Source organism: Schistocerca gregaria, chromosome 2 (assembly GCF_023897955.1).
Source record: "Schistocerca gregaria isolate iqSchGreg1 chromosome 2, iqSchGreg1.2, whole genome shotgun sequence".
In the NCBI taxonomy this organism is placed as follows: domain Eukaryota; kingdom Metazoa; phylum Arthropoda; class Insecta; order Orthoptera; family Acrididae; genus Schistocerca; species Schistocerca gregaria.
Genome location: NC_064921.1, coordinates 930,980,582 through 930,998,373, shown reverse-complemented (window position 1 = coordinate 930,998,373; position 17,792 = coordinate 930,980,582). Strand labels below are relative to the sequence as shown.

Here is a 17,792-nt window from a genome sequence, read left to right as displayed (position 1 = left end):
CGACGTGCAACTGGTGCGTCAGTGAGCGCAAGGCGGCTCTCAGAAAGGGAGACGAAGTCCCGGCACCACTTGCGCCGACTTCTGTTAACCATTTGCAGTGGCATCTGACACATTAGGCCTGGGATGTCATTGACTGGAGTAGGATTCATCTGACACATTAGGCCTGGGATGTCATTGACTGGAGTAGAATTATCTTTTTTTTTTTTTTTGAAGACTCACTCTACGAATTGAGCCCCGATTACGAGCGAAGACGTGCCTGGAACATTACGGACAGCGGTGGGGTCCCAACCTATCTGTCACCCGCCATACAGCACAGGAGTGATAGCTAGGGGTGCCACTTCATTTCATAGCAGGACACCTTTGGTTGCATCTGCTGCTTGCCTTCGTGCTTGCCAAACAGTAGCTTGGGCCTCAAGATCGCCGGATCTCTCCCCAGTTGAGAACGTTTGGAGCATTACCGACAGGGGCCTCCAACCAGCTCGAGAGTTTGAAGATTTAACGCGCCGGTGGGACAGAATTTGGCACGATATCCCCATATCCCTCAGCAGGATGTCCAACAAATCTATCAATCAACGCCAAGCCGAATCGAATAACTGCTTGCGTAAGAGGCAGACCAACGTGTTATTGACATGCTCAATTTGTGAAGTTCCTTCTCTTGAAAAAATCACCGCTTTGTGTCCCAGTCGGATAATTTCTTTATGGTGCGGTTTTTTTATATGTTTTTACCAGTTGTACAGAAACCAGATGGCAGTTATAAGAGTCGAGGGACATGAAAGGGAAGCAATCGTTGGGAAGGGAGTGAGACAGGTTTGTAGTCTCTCCCCGATGTTATTCAATCTGTATATTGAGCAAGCAATAAAGGAAACAAAAGAAAAATTCGGAATAGGAATTAAAATCCACAGAGAAGAAATAAAAACTTTGAGGTTCGCCGATGACATTGTAATTCTGTCAGAGACACCAAAGGACCTGGAAGAGCAGCCGAACGGAATGGACATGGTCTTGAAAGGAGGATATAAGATGAACACCAACAAAAGCAAAACGAGAATGATGGAATGTAGTCGAATTAAATCGGGTGATGCTGCGGGAATTAGATTAGGAAAAGAGACGCGTAAAGTAGTAAATGAGTATTGCTATTTGGGGAGCAAAATAACTGATGATGGTCGAAGTAGAGAGGATATAAAATGTAGACTGGCAATGGCAAGGAAAGCATTTCTGAAGAAGAGAAATTTGGTAACATCGAGTATAGATTTAAGTGTCAGGAAGTCGTTTCTGAAAGTACTTGTATGGAGCGTAGCCATGTATGGAAGTGAAGCATGGACGATAAATAGTTTGGACAAGAAGAGAATAGAAGCTTTCGAAATGTGGTGCTACAGAAGAATGCTGAAGATTAGATGGGTAGATCACATAACTGATGGGGAGGTATTGAATAGAATTGGAGAGAAGAGAAATTTGTGGCACAACTTGACTAGAAGAAGGGATCGGTTGGTAGGGCATATTCTGAGGCATCGCAGAGGGAGACCGAGAGATGACTACACTAAGCAGATTCAGAAGGATGTAGGGTGCAGTAGGTACTGGGAGATGAAGAAGCTTGCACAGGATACAGTAGCATGGAGAGCTGCATCAAACCAGTCTCTGGACTGAAGACCACAACAACAACAACAACCAGTGTCGCTTACAGGGTTAAGGCAATACATAGAACTGTAACTTATTTGAAGCTCAAGGAGACCCAGAAATAAACCTCGAATATGGCAGAACGTCCAGCGAGTGACGAGCCATCAAAGTTTGCCCGAACCTCCATATTTCAAAAACGTTAAAATGATTAAAGAAAAACCTTATTAGATGCTGAGCTCCGCCGAGCGCCAGTGTGGCCATGTGGTGAACGGGCGGCCTGCCTTTGTGTTTCAGCACGGCGTGGGCGTGGAGTTCGTGCGCATCCTGCCCGAGACGCACGCGCCGACGCTGGCCAACGTCTTCTGCGAGTGCGACTCCAAGGACGACGTGGTGAGTAGTTCGCTCTGGCCGCGGTGTCTGCCGCTGCCGCTCCGTGTGACTCACGCCACATTACGGTAGCCGCCGGTGGCCAACTTAAATGTAGCGCGGCTGCAGCTGTTCTCATTATTCCTTGGACCCAAACTGTCCTCCGGCCCTTGATTAACCCTCTCTCACAATGTAATCAAAAATTCATTATTTGGATTTGCAGTCCCTTTTGTTTACCGTGTTTGCACTTAAAATTGTTGGATGTAAGGTCCGCCAGTTATGCAAAACACCGTTTTTTCCCAAGTTCCCAAACAAGTTTCAGCACTTCTGTGCCATCATCAGTGGGCTTCTGTTTTATTTAATGTGTAATGTGAACGTTTTTACTAAATGATTACAAAATTATGGAAATATTTAGTTCAAACAACAGTTCGTTTCTTTTTGTTTGGTTGCAGATGACAAACTACCTGTAGTAAATAATACACAAGTGGTCCTGAAAAACCATGCAAACCGAGTGTAAAAATATTAACAAAAAGAAACGAATTGATGCTTGAACTAAATATTTCCATAATTTTGTAATTGTTATTGTTGTGGTTTTCAGTCCAGACACTGGTTTGATGCAGCTCTCCATGCTACTCTATCCTGTGCAAGCTTATTCATCTCCCAGTACCTACTGCAACCTACATCCTTCTGAATCTGTTTTGTGTATTCATCCCTTGGTCTCCCTCTACGATTTTTACCCTCCACGCTGTCCACGTATACTACATTGGTGATCCCTTGATGCCTCAGAATATGCCTTACCAACCGATCCCTTCTTATAGTCAAGCTCTGCCACAAATTTCTCTTCTCTCCAATTCTATTCAGTACCTCCTCATTAGTTATGTGATCTACCCATCTAATCTTCAGAATTCTTCTGTAGCACCACATTTCGAAAGCTTCTATTCTCTTCTTGTGTAAACTATTTATCGTCCACGATTCTCTTCCATACATGGCTTCACTCCATACAAATACTTTCAGAAACGAGTTCCTGACACTTAAATCTATACTCGGTGTTCACAAAATTTTCTTCTTCAGAAACGCTTTCCTTGACATTGCCAGTCTACATTTTATATCCTCTCTACTTCGACCATCATCAGTTATTTTGCTCCGTAAATAGCAAAACTCATTTACTACTTTAAGCTACGGTCGCAGGTTCGAATCCTGCCTCGGGCATGGATGTGTGTAGTTTAGTTAGGTTCAAGTAGTTCTAATTTCTAGGAGACTGATGATCTCAGATGTTAAGTCCCATAATGCTCAGAGCCATTTTGAACTACTTTAAGCATGTAACTCTTCAGGCTTCTCCGGCGAGATCTTGACATGTGGAACAATCGGGTCTACTGCCGGATGTTTGTATCGCTCTGGCACAATATTTCGGCCACGTAACTCGTTGACTTCTTCAGGTGCTACCTGAGACTGCCGTGTTGGAGGATCTTGTCCAGTATACTGGAGTATAGTGATGAAGGCAACGAGTTACGTGGCCGAAATATTGTGCCAGAGCGACACAAACATCCGTCAGTAGACCCGATTATTCTACTGTAAGCATCTCATTTCCTAATCTAATTCCCGAAGCATCACCCGATTTAATTCGACTACATTCCATTATCCTCGCTTTGATTTTGTAAAGATGTTCGCATTAGAGATTAAATAAAACGTTAGTCCACTGATGATGGCACAGAGGTGCTGAAACATGTTCGGGAACTTAGAAAAAACGGTGTTTTGCATGATTTTCGGACCTTACATAATCAAAAATGTTTTTTTTATTGCTGCGTTGACAAAATGATTGCAGTAGATTCCGACGACAAACACAGAAACCTCTCGAAAAGACTTTTGTACCACCTTCATTCCTGGCATAGCTTTTTTTGTGAAATGATAACATTTTCAGCCTTGTAGTGTAATTACAGACAGCTACAGAATTAAAGCATCACTTTTTCGGTACCCCGTAATTCCCACCCAGTGCGACGTTTAGGTTTGAAATTTGGCTCGAAGACGTGTACAACCTTCTATCTGTAATGATGCCCTGCGACGTCGCCCTCGTTCTCGACGACGCTTCGAACATCAAGGTGTCGACACACGCAAAAAGAAAAAAAAAAAGGCCAGAGCTCACAAGTTCATTTGTGACGGGTAAGGTGAATTAACGATGTCACATTGGCACCAAACTTCACCATGATTCTGCTCAATGCCACCGTAGACGCGTCACACGATTGGAAGTTTATCACTCCTCACCAACATTTCACCCCTTCTTTTTACGCCCCTGCGATGGAAGCCAGAACCGCGACGCCCAGCGTTGGAATCGCACGGTTTCTTTTTATGAATGGTCGAGGAAAACATTCCACACACATTGTTGCTTATAATCGGCATGAAAATGCCGCAGGGGTCGGCACAAAGGGCGTCAATGAAACCACCCCTTGACTCCCACAAATTTCGCGGTCGAAAACGACAGTTAGCAGTGTGTTGAACAACAACCTCTGACACTGCTAACACCCTCGGGTGTTTCAATCCTTCTCTAAGGAGATTGAGGGGCAGCGTTCCTATCGAACGTGGAAATTTGGAAATTTGTGGTAAGTTCCTGTGGGTCCAAACTTCTGAGGTAATCGGTCACTAGGCTTACACACTACTTAATCTAATTTAAACTAACTTGCGCTAGGGATAATACACACCCCCATGCGCGAGGCAGGACTCGAATCTCCGATGGGAGTAGCCGCGTGAACCGTGTGGCAAGGCACCCAAGATCACGCGGCTACCGTGCGCAGCCTATCGAACGTGATGGCATCCATTTGGAGCGCAGTGCGACTGCAACTTTTGCTCTCGTGTACCAGATGGAAACAGTAGGGACCATTCAAAACCATTCGACGCCATTTGAACCTGATTCGAAGCAGCAAAGGGTGTTTTTGCTTTGTCAGCGCTCTTATTTTGTATCCTCCTGTGGGGTGATCACAGGAGGGGATGGGAGGAGAGGAGAGGAGAGGAGAGGAGAGGAGAGGAGAGGAGAGGAGAGGAGAGGAGAGGAGAGGAGAGGAGAGGAGAGGAGAGGAGAGGAGAGGAGAGGAGAGGAGAGGAGAGGAGAGGAGAGGAGAGGAGAGGAGAGGAGAGGAGAGGAGAGGAGAGGAGAGGAGAGGAGAGGAGAGGAGAGGAGAGGAGAGGAGGAGAGGAGAGGAGAGGAGAGGAGAGGAGAGGAGAGGAGAGGAGAGGAGAGGAGAGGAGAGGAGAGGAGAGGAGAGGAGAGGAGAGGAGAGGAGAGGAGAGGAGAGGAGAGGAGAGGAGAGGAGAGGAGAGGAGAGGAGAGGAGAGGAGAGGAGAGGAGAGGAGAGGAGAGGAGAGGAGAGGAGAGGAGAGGAGAGGAGAGGAGAGGAGAGGAGAGGAGAGGAGAGGAGAGGAGAGGAGAGGAGAGGAGAGGAGAGGAGAGGAGAGGAGAGGAGAGGAGAGGAGAGGAGAGGAGAGGAGAGGAGAGGAGAGGAGAGGAGAGGAGAGGAGAGGAGAGGAGAGGAGAGGAGAGGAGAGGAGAGGAGAGGAGAGGAGAGGAGAGGAGAGGAGAGGAGAGGAGAGGAGAGGAGAGGAGAGGAGAGGAGAGGAGAGGAGAGGAGAGGAGAGGAGAGGAGAGGAGAGGAGAGGAGAGGAGAGGAGAGGAGAGGAGAGGAGAGGAGAGGAGAGGAGAGGAGAGGAGAGGAGAGGAGAGGAGAGGAGAGGAGAGGAGAGGAGAGGAGAGGAGAGGAGAGGAGAGGAGAGGAGAGGAGAGGAGAGGAGAGGAGAGGAGAGGAGAGGAGAGGAGAGGAGAGGAGAGGAGAGGAGAGGAGAGGAGAGGAGAGGAGAGGAGAGGAGAGGAGAGGAGAGGAGAGGAGAGGAGAGGAGAGGAGAGGAGAGGAGAGGAGAGGAGAGGAGAGGAGAGGAGAGGAGAGGAGAGGAGAGGAGAGGAGAGGAGAGGAGAGGAGAGGAGAGGAGAGGAGAGGAGAGGAGAGGAGAGGAGAGGAGAGGAGAGGAGAGGAGAGGAGAGGAGAGGAGAGGAGAGGAGAGGAGAGGAGAGGAGAGGAGAGGAGAGGAGAGGAGAGGAGAGGAGAGGAGAGGAGAGATGCGACACTGACACGTGAATGAATAAAACAACAAAACCTCCCTCTCAGATCGCCTCAGTTTGGCAAAGCCCTCAGTGGCACCCACTCATCTTTATTGAAAATCTCGAAAGTGTACCTGTACAGACAGAACACGTGACGAAGTCCTAGGCGCTTGCAGGCTGGCAACCCCTTCAACACTTTCCAATTGCAGATGGCCTACTGTCAGCGGCGAAAGAGCAGCAGTGTAGCCTGGGACTTCGTCACGGTTTCTGTGTGTACAGGTACATTTTTAAGGTGCTCAAAAATGGCAGGTGGGTGGTACTGAGGGTTTTGCCGAACCCTCGCCCCTCCCCGTGATCACCCCACAAGAAGACGCGAGATACGTGCGCTGAAAAAGCGCAAGGACCCTTTGCTGCCTCGTATCAGGTTCAACGTTCGTCGAATGGTGCTGAACGATCCTTAGTGGTCCCAACCTGTACACGAGGGTAAAAACTACAGACGCGCTGTGCTCCAAAAGGGGTGTGATCACATTCGATAGGAACGCAGCCCCACAACGTCGCTGAAGAAAGATTGAAAGGTCCGAGGGTATCAGCAGTGTCAAACGATGTGGAGAACGTCTACCTGCTGCTCATCGCGCTATGTGTGAGAAGGGACTGTGGTATCGATAGCAACGATGCCACGGCGTAGGTGCAAGTTCATAAGTTGGCACTACGAGACACCGACGACAACGCCCTCTAGCCGGCGCTGTGGAGTTCTACGAGCGTCGCTCCGGTTTCAGCCCATTTGATTCCGAGGAGACGACCCAACAACATTGTTTCTATTTCTCAGTGGGCGGACCACTACTTGTACGCAAAGTTAAGTAAAGGTGATTTTACTTCACACTGCAGCGCCGAGAGTTCTACCTCACCTGCTCCTCCTAGCTTCCTACCTTCGGCCTACATTTCAGTTTTCAGGAGCAGACCCATGCGAAGCCTTCCAGGCGGAATACAAAAGGGGCGGTTTCATTGACGCCCTTTTTACCACCGCCTGCAGACTTTTCGTGCCAGTTTTGAGCGGCGGCGAGTCTGGAACGTTTTCCTCGGTCACTCATTAGAAAATAGAGTGATTTCAACGCTGTGTGTCGCTGTTCTAACCTCCGTCGCAGCGGTGCCAAAGAAGGTTTGAAATGTAGGGAAAAGGGGGTGCGATGATCTTCCGATCGTGTGAGACGGCCACGATGCATCGGGCAGAACTGCAGGCAAGTTTGAAGCCTGTGTGACATCATTATCCATTCTTACACCTCATATGAACTTCTGAGCTGTGGCCTCTTTTTTGCGTATATCGACATCTTGCTGTTTGGAGCGACATCGAGCACGAGAGAGAAGTTGCTGGGGTCCACGTTTTTGCGGGATTACAGACGAAGATTGTACGGACCTTTGAGCCAAATTTCAAATTTAAGTATCGTAATGGGTGAGAATTACGGGCACTTTGTGCCGCAGTGTACTGCGGTATTTGTTGTTGTTGTTGTTGTTGTTGTTGTTGTGGTGGTCTTCAGTCCCGAGACTGGTTTGAAGCAGCTGTCCATGCTACTCTATCCTGTGCAAGCTTCTTCATCTCCCAGTACCTACCGCAACCTACATCCTTCTGAATCTGCTTAGTGTATTCATCTCTTGGTCTCCCTCTACGATTTTTACCCTCTACGCTGCCCTCCAGTACTAAATTGGTGATTCCTTGATGCCTGAACACATGTTCTACCAACCGATCCCTTATTCTAGTCAAGTTGTGCCACAAACTTCTCTTCTCCCCAATTCTGTTCAATACTTCCTCATAAGTTATGTGATCTATCCATCTAAGCTTCTGCAGTCTTCTGTAGCACCACATTTCGAAAGCTTCTATTCTCTTTTTGTCCAACTATTTATCGTCCATGTTTCACTTCCATACATGGCTACACTCCATACAAATACTTTCAGAAATGACTTCCTGACACTTAAATCTATACTAGATGTTAACAAATTTCTCTTCTTCCGAAACGCTATCCTTGCCATTTCCAGTCTACATTTTACACTCCTGGAAATGGAAAAAAGAACACATTGACACCGGTGTGTCAGACCCACCATACTTGCTCCGGACACTGCGAGAGGGCTGTACAAGCAATGATCACACGCACGGCACAGCGGACACACCAGGACCCGCGGTGTTGGCCGTCGAATGGCGCTAGCTGCGCAGCATTTGTGCACCGCCGCCGTCAGTGTCAGCCAGTTTGCCGTGGCATACGGAGCTCCATCGCAGTCTTTAACACTGGTAGCATGCCGCGACAGCGTGGACGTGAACCGTATGTGCAGTTGACGGACTATGAGCGAGGGCGTATAGTGGGCATGCGGGAGGCCGGATGGACGTACCGCCGAATTGCTCAACACGTGGGGCGTGAGGTCTCCACAGTACATCGATGTTGTCGCCAGTGGTCGGCGGAAGGTGCACGTGCCCGTCGACCTGGGACCGGACCGCAGCAACGCACGGATGCACGCCAAGACCGTAGGATCCTACGCAGTGCCGTAGGGGACCGCACCGCCACTTCCCAGCAAATTAGGGACACTGTTGCTCCTGGGGTATCGGCGAGGACCATTCGCAACCGTCTCCGTGAAGCTGGGCTACGGTCCAGCACACCGTTAGGCCGTCTTCCGCTCACGCCCCAACATCGTGCAGCCCGCCTCCAGTGGTGTCGCCACAGGCGTGAATGGAGGGACGAATGGAGACGTGTCGTCTTCAGCGATGAGAGTCGCTTCTGCCTTGGTGCCAATGATGGTCGTATGCGTGTTTGGCGCCGTGCAGGTGAGCGCCACAATCAGGACTGCATACGACCGAGGCACACAGGGCCAACACCCGGCATCATGGTGTGGGGTGCGATCTCCTACACTGGCCGTACACCTCTGGTGATCGTCGAGGGGACACTGAATAGTGCATGGTACATCCAAACCGTCATCGAACCCATCGTTCTACCATTCCTAGACCGGCAAGGGAACTTGCTGTTCCAACAGGACAATGCACCTCCGCATGTATCCCGTGCCACCCAACGTGCTCTAGAAGGTGTAAGTCAACTACCCTGGCCAGCAAGATCTCCGGATCTGTCCCCCATTGAGCATGTTTGGGACTGGATGAAGCGTCGTCTCACGCAGTCTGCACGTCCAGCACGAACGCTGGTCCAACTGAGGCGCCAGGTGGAAATGGCATGGCAAGCCGTTCCACAGGACTACATCCAGCATCTCTACGATCGTCTCTATGGGAGAATAGCAGCCTGCATTGCTGCGAAAGGTGGATATACACTGTACTAGTGCCGACATTGTGCATGCTCTGTTGCCTGTGTCTATGTGCCTGTGGTTCTGTCTGTGTAATCATGTGATGTATCTGACCCCAGGAATGTGTCAATAAAGTTTCCCCTTCCTGGGACAATGACTTCACGGTGTTCTTATTTCAATTTCCAGGAGTGTATATCCTCTCTACTTCGACCATCATCAGTTATTTTGCTCCCCAAATAGCAAAACTCCTTTACTACTTTAAGTGTCTCATTTCCTAATCTAATTCCCTCAGCATCACCCGACTTAATTCGACTATAATCCATTATCCCCGTTTTGCTTTTGTTGATGTTCATCTCCTCTCAAGACACTGTCCATTCCGTTCAACTACTCTTCCAAGTCCTTTGCTGTTTCTGACAGAATTACAATGTCATCGGCGAACCTCATAGTTTTTATTTCTTCTCCATGGATTTTAATACCTACTCCGAACTTTTCTTTTGTTTCCTTCACTGCTTGCTCAATATACTGATTGAATAACATTGGGGAGAGACTACAACCCTGTCTCACTCCCTTCCCAACCACTGCCTCCCTTTCGTGCCCCTCGACTCTTACAACTGCCATCTGGTTTCTGTACAAATTGTAAATAGCCTTTCGCTCCCTGTATTTTACCCCTGCCACCTTTAGAATTTGAAAGAGAGTATTCCAGTCAACATTGTCAAAAGCTTTCTCTAAGTCTACAAATGCTAGAAACGTAGGTTTGCCCTTCCTTAATCTTTCTTCTAAGATAAGGCGTAAGGTCAGTATTGCCTCAGGTGTTTCAGTATTTCTACGGAATCCAAACTGATGTTCCCCTAGGTCGGAGGTCGGCTTCTACTAGTTTTTCCATTCGTCTGTAAAGAATTCGTGTTAGTATTTTGCAGCTGTGACTTATTAAACTGATAGTTCGGTAATTTTCACATCTGTCAACACCGACTTTCTTTTTTTCTTGAAGTCTGAGGGTATTTCGCCTGTCTCATACATCTTGCTCACCAGACGGTAGAGTTTTGTCAGGACTGGCTCTCCCAAGGCCGTCAGTAGTTCCAATGGAATGTTGTCTACTCCGGGGGCGTTATTTCGACTCCGGTCATTCAGTGCTCTGTCAAATTCTTCACGCATAATCGTATCTCCCATTTCATCTTCATCTACATCCTCTTCCATTTCCATAATATTGTCCTCAAGTACATCGCCCTTGTATAGACCCTCTATATACTCCTTCCACCTTTCTGCTTTCCCTTCTTTGCTTAGAACTGGGTTTCCATCTAAGCTCTTGATGTTCATACAAGTGGTTCTCTTTTCTCCAAAGGTCTCTTTAATTTTCCTGTAGGCAGTATCTATCTTACCCCTAGTGAGATAAGCCTCTACATCCTTACATTTGTCCTCTAGCGATCCCTGCTTAGCCATTTTGCACTACCTGTCGATCTCATTTTTGAGACGTTTGTATTCCTTTTTGCCTGCTTCATTTACTGCATTTTTATATTTTCTCCTTTCATCAATTAAATTCAATATTTCTTCTGTTACCCAAGGATTTCTAGCAGCCCTCGTCTTTGTACCTACTGTATCCTCTGCTGCCTTCACTACTACATCCCTCAGAGCTACCCATTCTTCTTCTATTGTATTTATTTCCACCATTCCTGTCAATTGTTCCCTTATGCTCTCCCTGAAACTCTGTACAACCTCTGGTTTAGTCAGTTTATCCAGGTCCCATCTCCTTAAATCTCCACCTTTTTGCAGTTTCTTCAGTTTTAATCTACATGTCATAACCAATAGATTGTGGTCAGAGTCTACATCAGCCCCTGTAAATGTCTTACAATTTAAAACCTGGTTCCTAAATCTCTGTCTTACCATTATATAATCTATCTGAAACCTGTCAGTATCTCCAGGCTTCTTCCATGTATACAACCTGCTTTTATGATTCTTAAAGCAAGTGTTAGCTATGATTAAGTTGTTCTCTGTGCAAAATTCTACCAGGCGGCTTCCTCTTTCATTTCTTAGCCCCAATCCATATTCACCTACTACGTTTCCTTGTCTCCCTTTTCCTACACTCAAATTCCAGTCTCCCATGACTATTAAATTTTCATCTCCCTTCACTATCTGATTAATTTCTTTTATTTCATCATACATTTCTTCAATTTCTTCGTCATCTGCAGAGCTAGTTGGCATATAAACTTGTACTACTGTAGTAGATGTGGGCTTCGTATCTATCTTGGCCACAATAATGCGTTCACTATGCTGTTTGTAGTAGCTTACCCGCATTCCTATTTTCCTATTCATTATTAAACCTACTCCTGCACAACCCCTATTTGATTTTGTGTTTATAACCCTGTAGTCACCTGACCAGAAGTCTTGTTCCTCCTGCCACCGAACTTCACTAATTCAGACTATGTCTAACATTAACCTATCCATTTCCCTTTTTTAAATTTTCTAACCTACTGCCCGATTAAGGGATCTTACATTCCACGCTCCGATCCGTAGAACGCCAGTTTTCTTTCTCCTGATAACGACGTCCTCTTGAGTAGTCCCCGCCCGGAGATCCGAATGGGGGACTATTTTACCTCCGGAATATTTTACCCAAGAGGACCCATCATTATTTAATCATACGGTAGAGCTGCATGCCCTCGGGAAAAATTACGGCAGTAGTTTCCCCTTGCTTTCAGCCGTTCGCAGTACCATAACAGCAAGGCCATTTTGGTTAGTGTTACAAGGCCTGATCAGTCAATCATCCAGACTGTTGCCCCTGCAACTACTGAAAAGGCTGCTGCCCGTCTTCAGGAACCACACGTTTGTCTGGCCTCTCAACAGATACCCCTCCGTTGTGGTTGTACCTACGGTACGGCTATCTGTATCGCTGAGGCACGCAAGCCTCACCACCAACGGCAAGGTCCATGGTTCATTGGGGGGGGGGGGGGGGGGGTAGATATGCTAATGCATTAATGCGGAGCCGTATGCTGGAAAAATGAGTTCCAATATTGGCCACCAGTTGCAGATTTGGCGCTGTACAGCATCTCGTCGACGTTTCCGGTTCTCGTACCGAAAAAAAATTCTGTAAGCGGCAGTTAGTAATAAAATTGACTTTATGCTTTTATCACTTCGTTGTCCAACCAGCGACATTCTGTGCAGACGTCATTTGTCTCTCATTTTTGATGTCTCTACCTGAACGGCTTTGACAGCCGGTAGTTTGCTCAAAGAGGGTTGGTTCGTTGATTCGGAGGAGGGGAACAAACAGCGAGGTCATCAATACCATCGGATTAGGGAACGGAGTCGGCCGTGCCCTTTCGAAGGAATCATCCTGGCGTTTGCCTGAAGCGGTTTCGGGGAATCACAGAAAACCTAAATCAGGGTAACCAGACGCGAGTTCGAGCCGTCGTGCGCTAACCACGAGTGACAGCGATTGATCGCTTATGGACTGCCGCTACCTGTCGGTTTGACGAGCGCAGACCAGTGGCCGGAATTACGATCCACGTCACGTCAAGGGCGCCAGGAGAAGGCCGTTCACACAAAGGCGGCTCCACTCTCACTGCTGCCGCACGCCATTGTTAATTGAGAGTACGCTCTGGAAAAAGCTGCATCCGTCACACGCACACTACATCACTGTCCCTTGATCGCTCTGCGGCGCACTTCACACAGCTGCAAGGCTGATGTCGCCAGGAGTTTACTTCCCACGCAGTTTTTGTATCCAGGCACAGAAGCTCAAAGACATAGACATAGACAGATAGCCCGACAGACGGATAAAGAGAAAGAAAGAAAGAACGGAAGGAAGGTCCACGTACTGAGAACCACCACTGGTCCTTTACTTCGCTTTCATATATCGCGAATCTCTCGCCCAGCGCAAAGTCCCAAGCGACTGGAAAAAAGCGCAGGTGACTCCTGTATGTAAGAAGCGTAAAAGAACAGACCAGCAAAATTACTTATCAATATCCTTAACATCGGTTTGCTGTAGAATTCATGAGCATATCCCCAGGCCAGCCGGTGAGGCCGTGCGGTTCTAGGCGCTTGAGTCAGGAACCGCGTGACCGCTACGGTCGCAGGTTCGAATCCTGCCTCGGGTATGTATGTGTGTGATGTCTTAGGTTAGTTAGGTTTAAGTAGTTCTAAGCGTAGGGGACTGATGACCACAGATGTTAAGTCCCATAGTGGTCAGAGCCATCTGAACCATATTCCCAGTTTGAATACAATAAATTTTCTTGAGACGGAAATGTTTTTGTCCACGAAACAGCACGGTTTTGTGCGAAACTCAGCTTGCGCTTTTCTCACATAATAGCTGAGTACCATAGATGTGGGGCAACAGACAGATTCCATATTTCTAAATTTTCGAAAAGTATTTGACACCGCGTGCCACTGCAGAATGTTAACGAAGGTACTAGCATACTGAATAGGTTCCGACGTGTGTGTATGGCTCGAAGACTTCTTGAGTAACAGAACACAGTACTTTGTCCTCGAAGGCGAGTGTTCATCAGAGACTAGGGTAACGTCAGGAGTGCCCCTGGGAAGCATGAGAGGTTCGCCGCTATTTTCTACGTACATGAATGATCTCGCGGGCACGGAGTGCAGCAATCAGCGACTATTTGCTGTGGTGTACGGTAAGTGTCGCTGTTGAGTGAATGTAGGAGTATAGAAGATGATGATTCAAATGGCTCTGGGCACTATGGGACTTAACATCTATGGTCATCAGTCCCCTAGAACTTAGAACTACTTAAACCTAACTAACCTAAGGACATCACCCAACACCCAGTCATCACGAGGCAGAGAAAATCCCTGACCCCGCCGGGAATCGAACCCGGGAACCCGAGCGTGGGAATATACAAGATGATTTAGACAAAAAATTTTGTTGGTGTAATTAATAGCAGCTAAGGATTGTAGTAGAGAAGACGAATGATCGACTTCGCTTTATTGGGAGAACTGTAAAAAAGCGTCGTTTATTTGCAAAGGAGACTGCATATAGGTTACTAGTGTGACCCGTTGTTGAGTGCTTTTCGAGTGTTTGGGATCCGCACCAGGTCGGATTGAAGGAAGACATCGGAGCAATTCAGAGGCGCGCTGCTAGATTCGTTACCAGTAGGTTCGAATAACAGGCAAGTATTACGGAGATGCTTCGGGAATTCAGATGGGAATCTGGAGGGAAGAAGGAGTTCCTTTCGAGGAACACTATCGAGGAAATTTAGAGAACCGGCATTTGAACCTGACTGCAGAACGATTCTATTGCCGCCATGGTACATTTCACGTAACCACCACTAAGATAAGAGAAATTTGGGCTCGGACGGAGGCATGTAGATAGTTGTTTTTCCCTCGCTATATTCGCGAGTGGACAGGGAAGGGAATGACTGATAGTGGTAAGGGGCACCCCCAGCCATACACCGTACGGTAGCTTGTGGAATATATATGTAGATGAAGGTGTAGAACTTAAAGGTCATTGTAAATGGTGCGCAAGCTTGGGTGTGGAAGCAAACTGGCAGTGCCCAAACAACATAACAGGGTTGGCTTCAAATGAAATCACCGGCAGTCTATACCAGAATTGTCAGGTAAGGATCTGAACGCTGTTGTTCCTGAATATGAGCCCAATGTTTTAACAATGTGTTGAAGGGCGGCAACTTTGTAGACAGAGAAGAAGGATTTATATGCTCTCTTCCCCTTCCTGGCCTTATACCGTATCCTCGTGGGATTGGCAGTTTGGATTTGGCAGTGGTAGAGGTAAAATATTGGAGTAAAGGCTAATGAAAGTGTCGAAACAATTGCTGTAAAATATTCATACAAAAAAGACCTAGTTCACCGATCTTCCATCTGTTAATGAGAGCAAAAACTTACGATATTACACTTATGAAGTTTTGGAAATGATACAGACTGCACTGCAAGCCTTTAGCAGAATTCTCAATCGCTATACAATTTAGGAAATATGAAATGGTTTAAGATGTGTGGCAAGGAGAACTCTGATGAAACAAGCTTCATTACACAAGTAAACAACTGCACCCAAGTACAAAGTGCTACACAGTTACAGGAGATACGTAAAGTATATTCACATCAATCTTCCGCCTTTAGTCCAGACATGTGCGTACATTTTTACGCTGAATACACGGCAGAAATTGTTTAGCTTACACATCCAAACACGAGCTCTATCGTTCTCATAACAACCGTAAAATAACCACATAAATGACAACGGCTGAAAGTGCGGCTTGGCACCGCAGGGGGATAGGGAGGGATGTGGGGGTGGGGAGGCACTACATAAGCGTGCCACATCCTCTCAACATATTACCTCTCTCTTTGGTTAGCAAGCTGCCTTTACTGGTAGCATAGGCAGGAAGGCAGGAAAGCTTGCGAGTTGCTGGACAAATGCTTAAGATCAGTCCCAGCACGATTAATAGTACCCTGATCGCCATGAAACGAGCTACACCTGGACGGACAATGCGTAGTGCGGTCGTTTTTGGCACGCAGGTAGATGGTTCCACACATACGAAATGATTACAGTTTCAACTCCGAAGGACCAGTTCTCGTTGTGGTACACGGACACAAAACATACGCGTTAGCGTGGCATCGGGGCTCCATGGTCGTGAGTACAAGCGCCCAGGCGTTGTACAGGTCTCGGATGTAGTCCTGTTATGCTCTATCCCATACTGCTTGCAACGGAGTGCGCAGTTCCTGCAGACTGAAGGACGGAGGTAAAGTCCCCATGACACATTCCAAGGCATCGCAAACATTCTCAATCGGGAAGAGATCGGGCGATGCGGCTGACCGAGTAGTGTGTCCACAGCTGCATGAAAGCTCAGGACGTTGTCCCGTTGAAACAGGGAATGGGCATGGGTGTTGACGAGCGACAGAAGCACTGGTTGTAGAACCTTCTCCAAGTAGCCTGCGGCTGTTATGGAGCGTATTAGGAGCAGTAACTGTGAACGGCCACCGTAGGATATATTGTTCCACACACCATGACTCCAGCCTGAAAGGACGTGTGATGGGAGACCACAAATCGTTCCTTTCTTTCGGTCTCTGCTGCACCTCCAGACAGAGACATGGTGGTCGTTGCCTCCAGGGCAGAGGCGAGACCAAATGTATCTGTGCTCATCCTCGTCCATTCGACGAATTTGTGTGATAATCTTCGTAACTGATATAAATCACGAAGTTCCCCATGAAGATTCCTTCCTTTTTAAATTTCCTGCCTAGCGCTCTTTTATCGCTTTGTTTTCTAAGTAAAGCTAATTTTGTTGCCTTACTGTCAACCTACACTATTCTACGGCTTGTGGGTGCCGTTTTGTAAAAACAGCTAGTCGGCTGTATTAACCGTCTTGGTAGCGGAAATTCGTTGCTCGCACGCAGGACACCCGAACATACCGCCCGATGTTGCCGCTTGTAGCTGGTGTGTCGCGTACCCAGTTGTCGGTCGCTTTTGTTTCTTTATGTGGGACGCTGCCTAAAGACGACCCGGTGCCAGTCTACACGGCCCCATGTCCGTCGTTTCCGTGACAAGGCAAGTCTGGCGAGATGCTGCTGGGGGGGGGGGGGGGGGGGGGGGGGAGTGGCAGGCGTCATAACTGCAGGCGTGCGCCGAGCCCTGCATTGCAGCCGCTTCCCACCTATACTAGCACTTATAGGGTATTGACAGCCCGCGGAATGTTCTCTATTGTTGCCACTGGATCTCTTCACCCGTGCCACACAATCAGTCGGTCCTCCCTCCATGTGGTGCATCTCGTACATGTCCATACCCTACGTGTAGTGCATGCTTGGCTTCAAATACCGGTACCAAAAACGGGAAATGGTGGTGTCCTTAGGACTGGTGTGGCAGAAGGATCACCCAGCCTCCCGCAGCTTTAGGATGCGGCCGCTCTCGAACTCTTCTAGCTGGGCAAGCCGGGAACATGTCGCCAAGGCATATTGGACGCTCAGGTCATGCTCCAGTGACGCTACCCGCTGTCGTACTGGCCGACATGGCTGTTCGGGGCCCTCTTTCTTCAAGCGGGGTGGAAACGTCACGGAACCAGCCACGTTTCCCGAGTATATGACCGACCGTGCAAAAGTAATCATTGACATCGTGTGCAACATACCCCCTGGTTTGCAGTGGATCGGTTGGGTGCTTATATGTGCAGCTCTTTTTACGACGATCAGTGCCTTTAGGATTATTTGCATGTGGGACCTGAGTTTTTACTGGCTTATACAATGTTTAAATAACTTAAGGGAATGCAGCCAGGTGATGTCGACATCTGCCAATATATTGACACGAGCACACCCTGCCACTTTCAAGGCATAACTGCAGCAGGTAAGCGCTGTCCAAAACTCTCGGTTTTCTGAGAAACAGGAAAGATCACACACACACACACACACACACACACACACACACACACACACACATACACAAAGCGCCATCGCAAACCAAAGATGACCGACGTCAGAAGTTAGCGATAGTGAGATTAATAATCAACGGGTGAGGTGGCATAAACTCTGTCCCTCT

General features: G+C 47.8%; 1 protein-coding gene across 1 annotated transcript in view; it reads left to right on the top strand.

Annotated features, from left to right (window-relative positions):
- The window catches only part of LOC126335373 (phospholipid transfer protein C2CD2L), a 568,714-nt gene that overhangs the window by 354,073 nt on the left and 196,849 nt on the right, over positions 1 to 17,792 (top strand). The window contains exon 2 of the mRNA XM_049998583.1: positions 1,906 to 2,001. Coding sequence (XP_049854540.1) covers positions 1,906 to 2,001 — 96 coding nt within the window. The remainder of the gene's footprint in view (positions 1 to 1,905; positions 2,002 to 17,792) is intronic.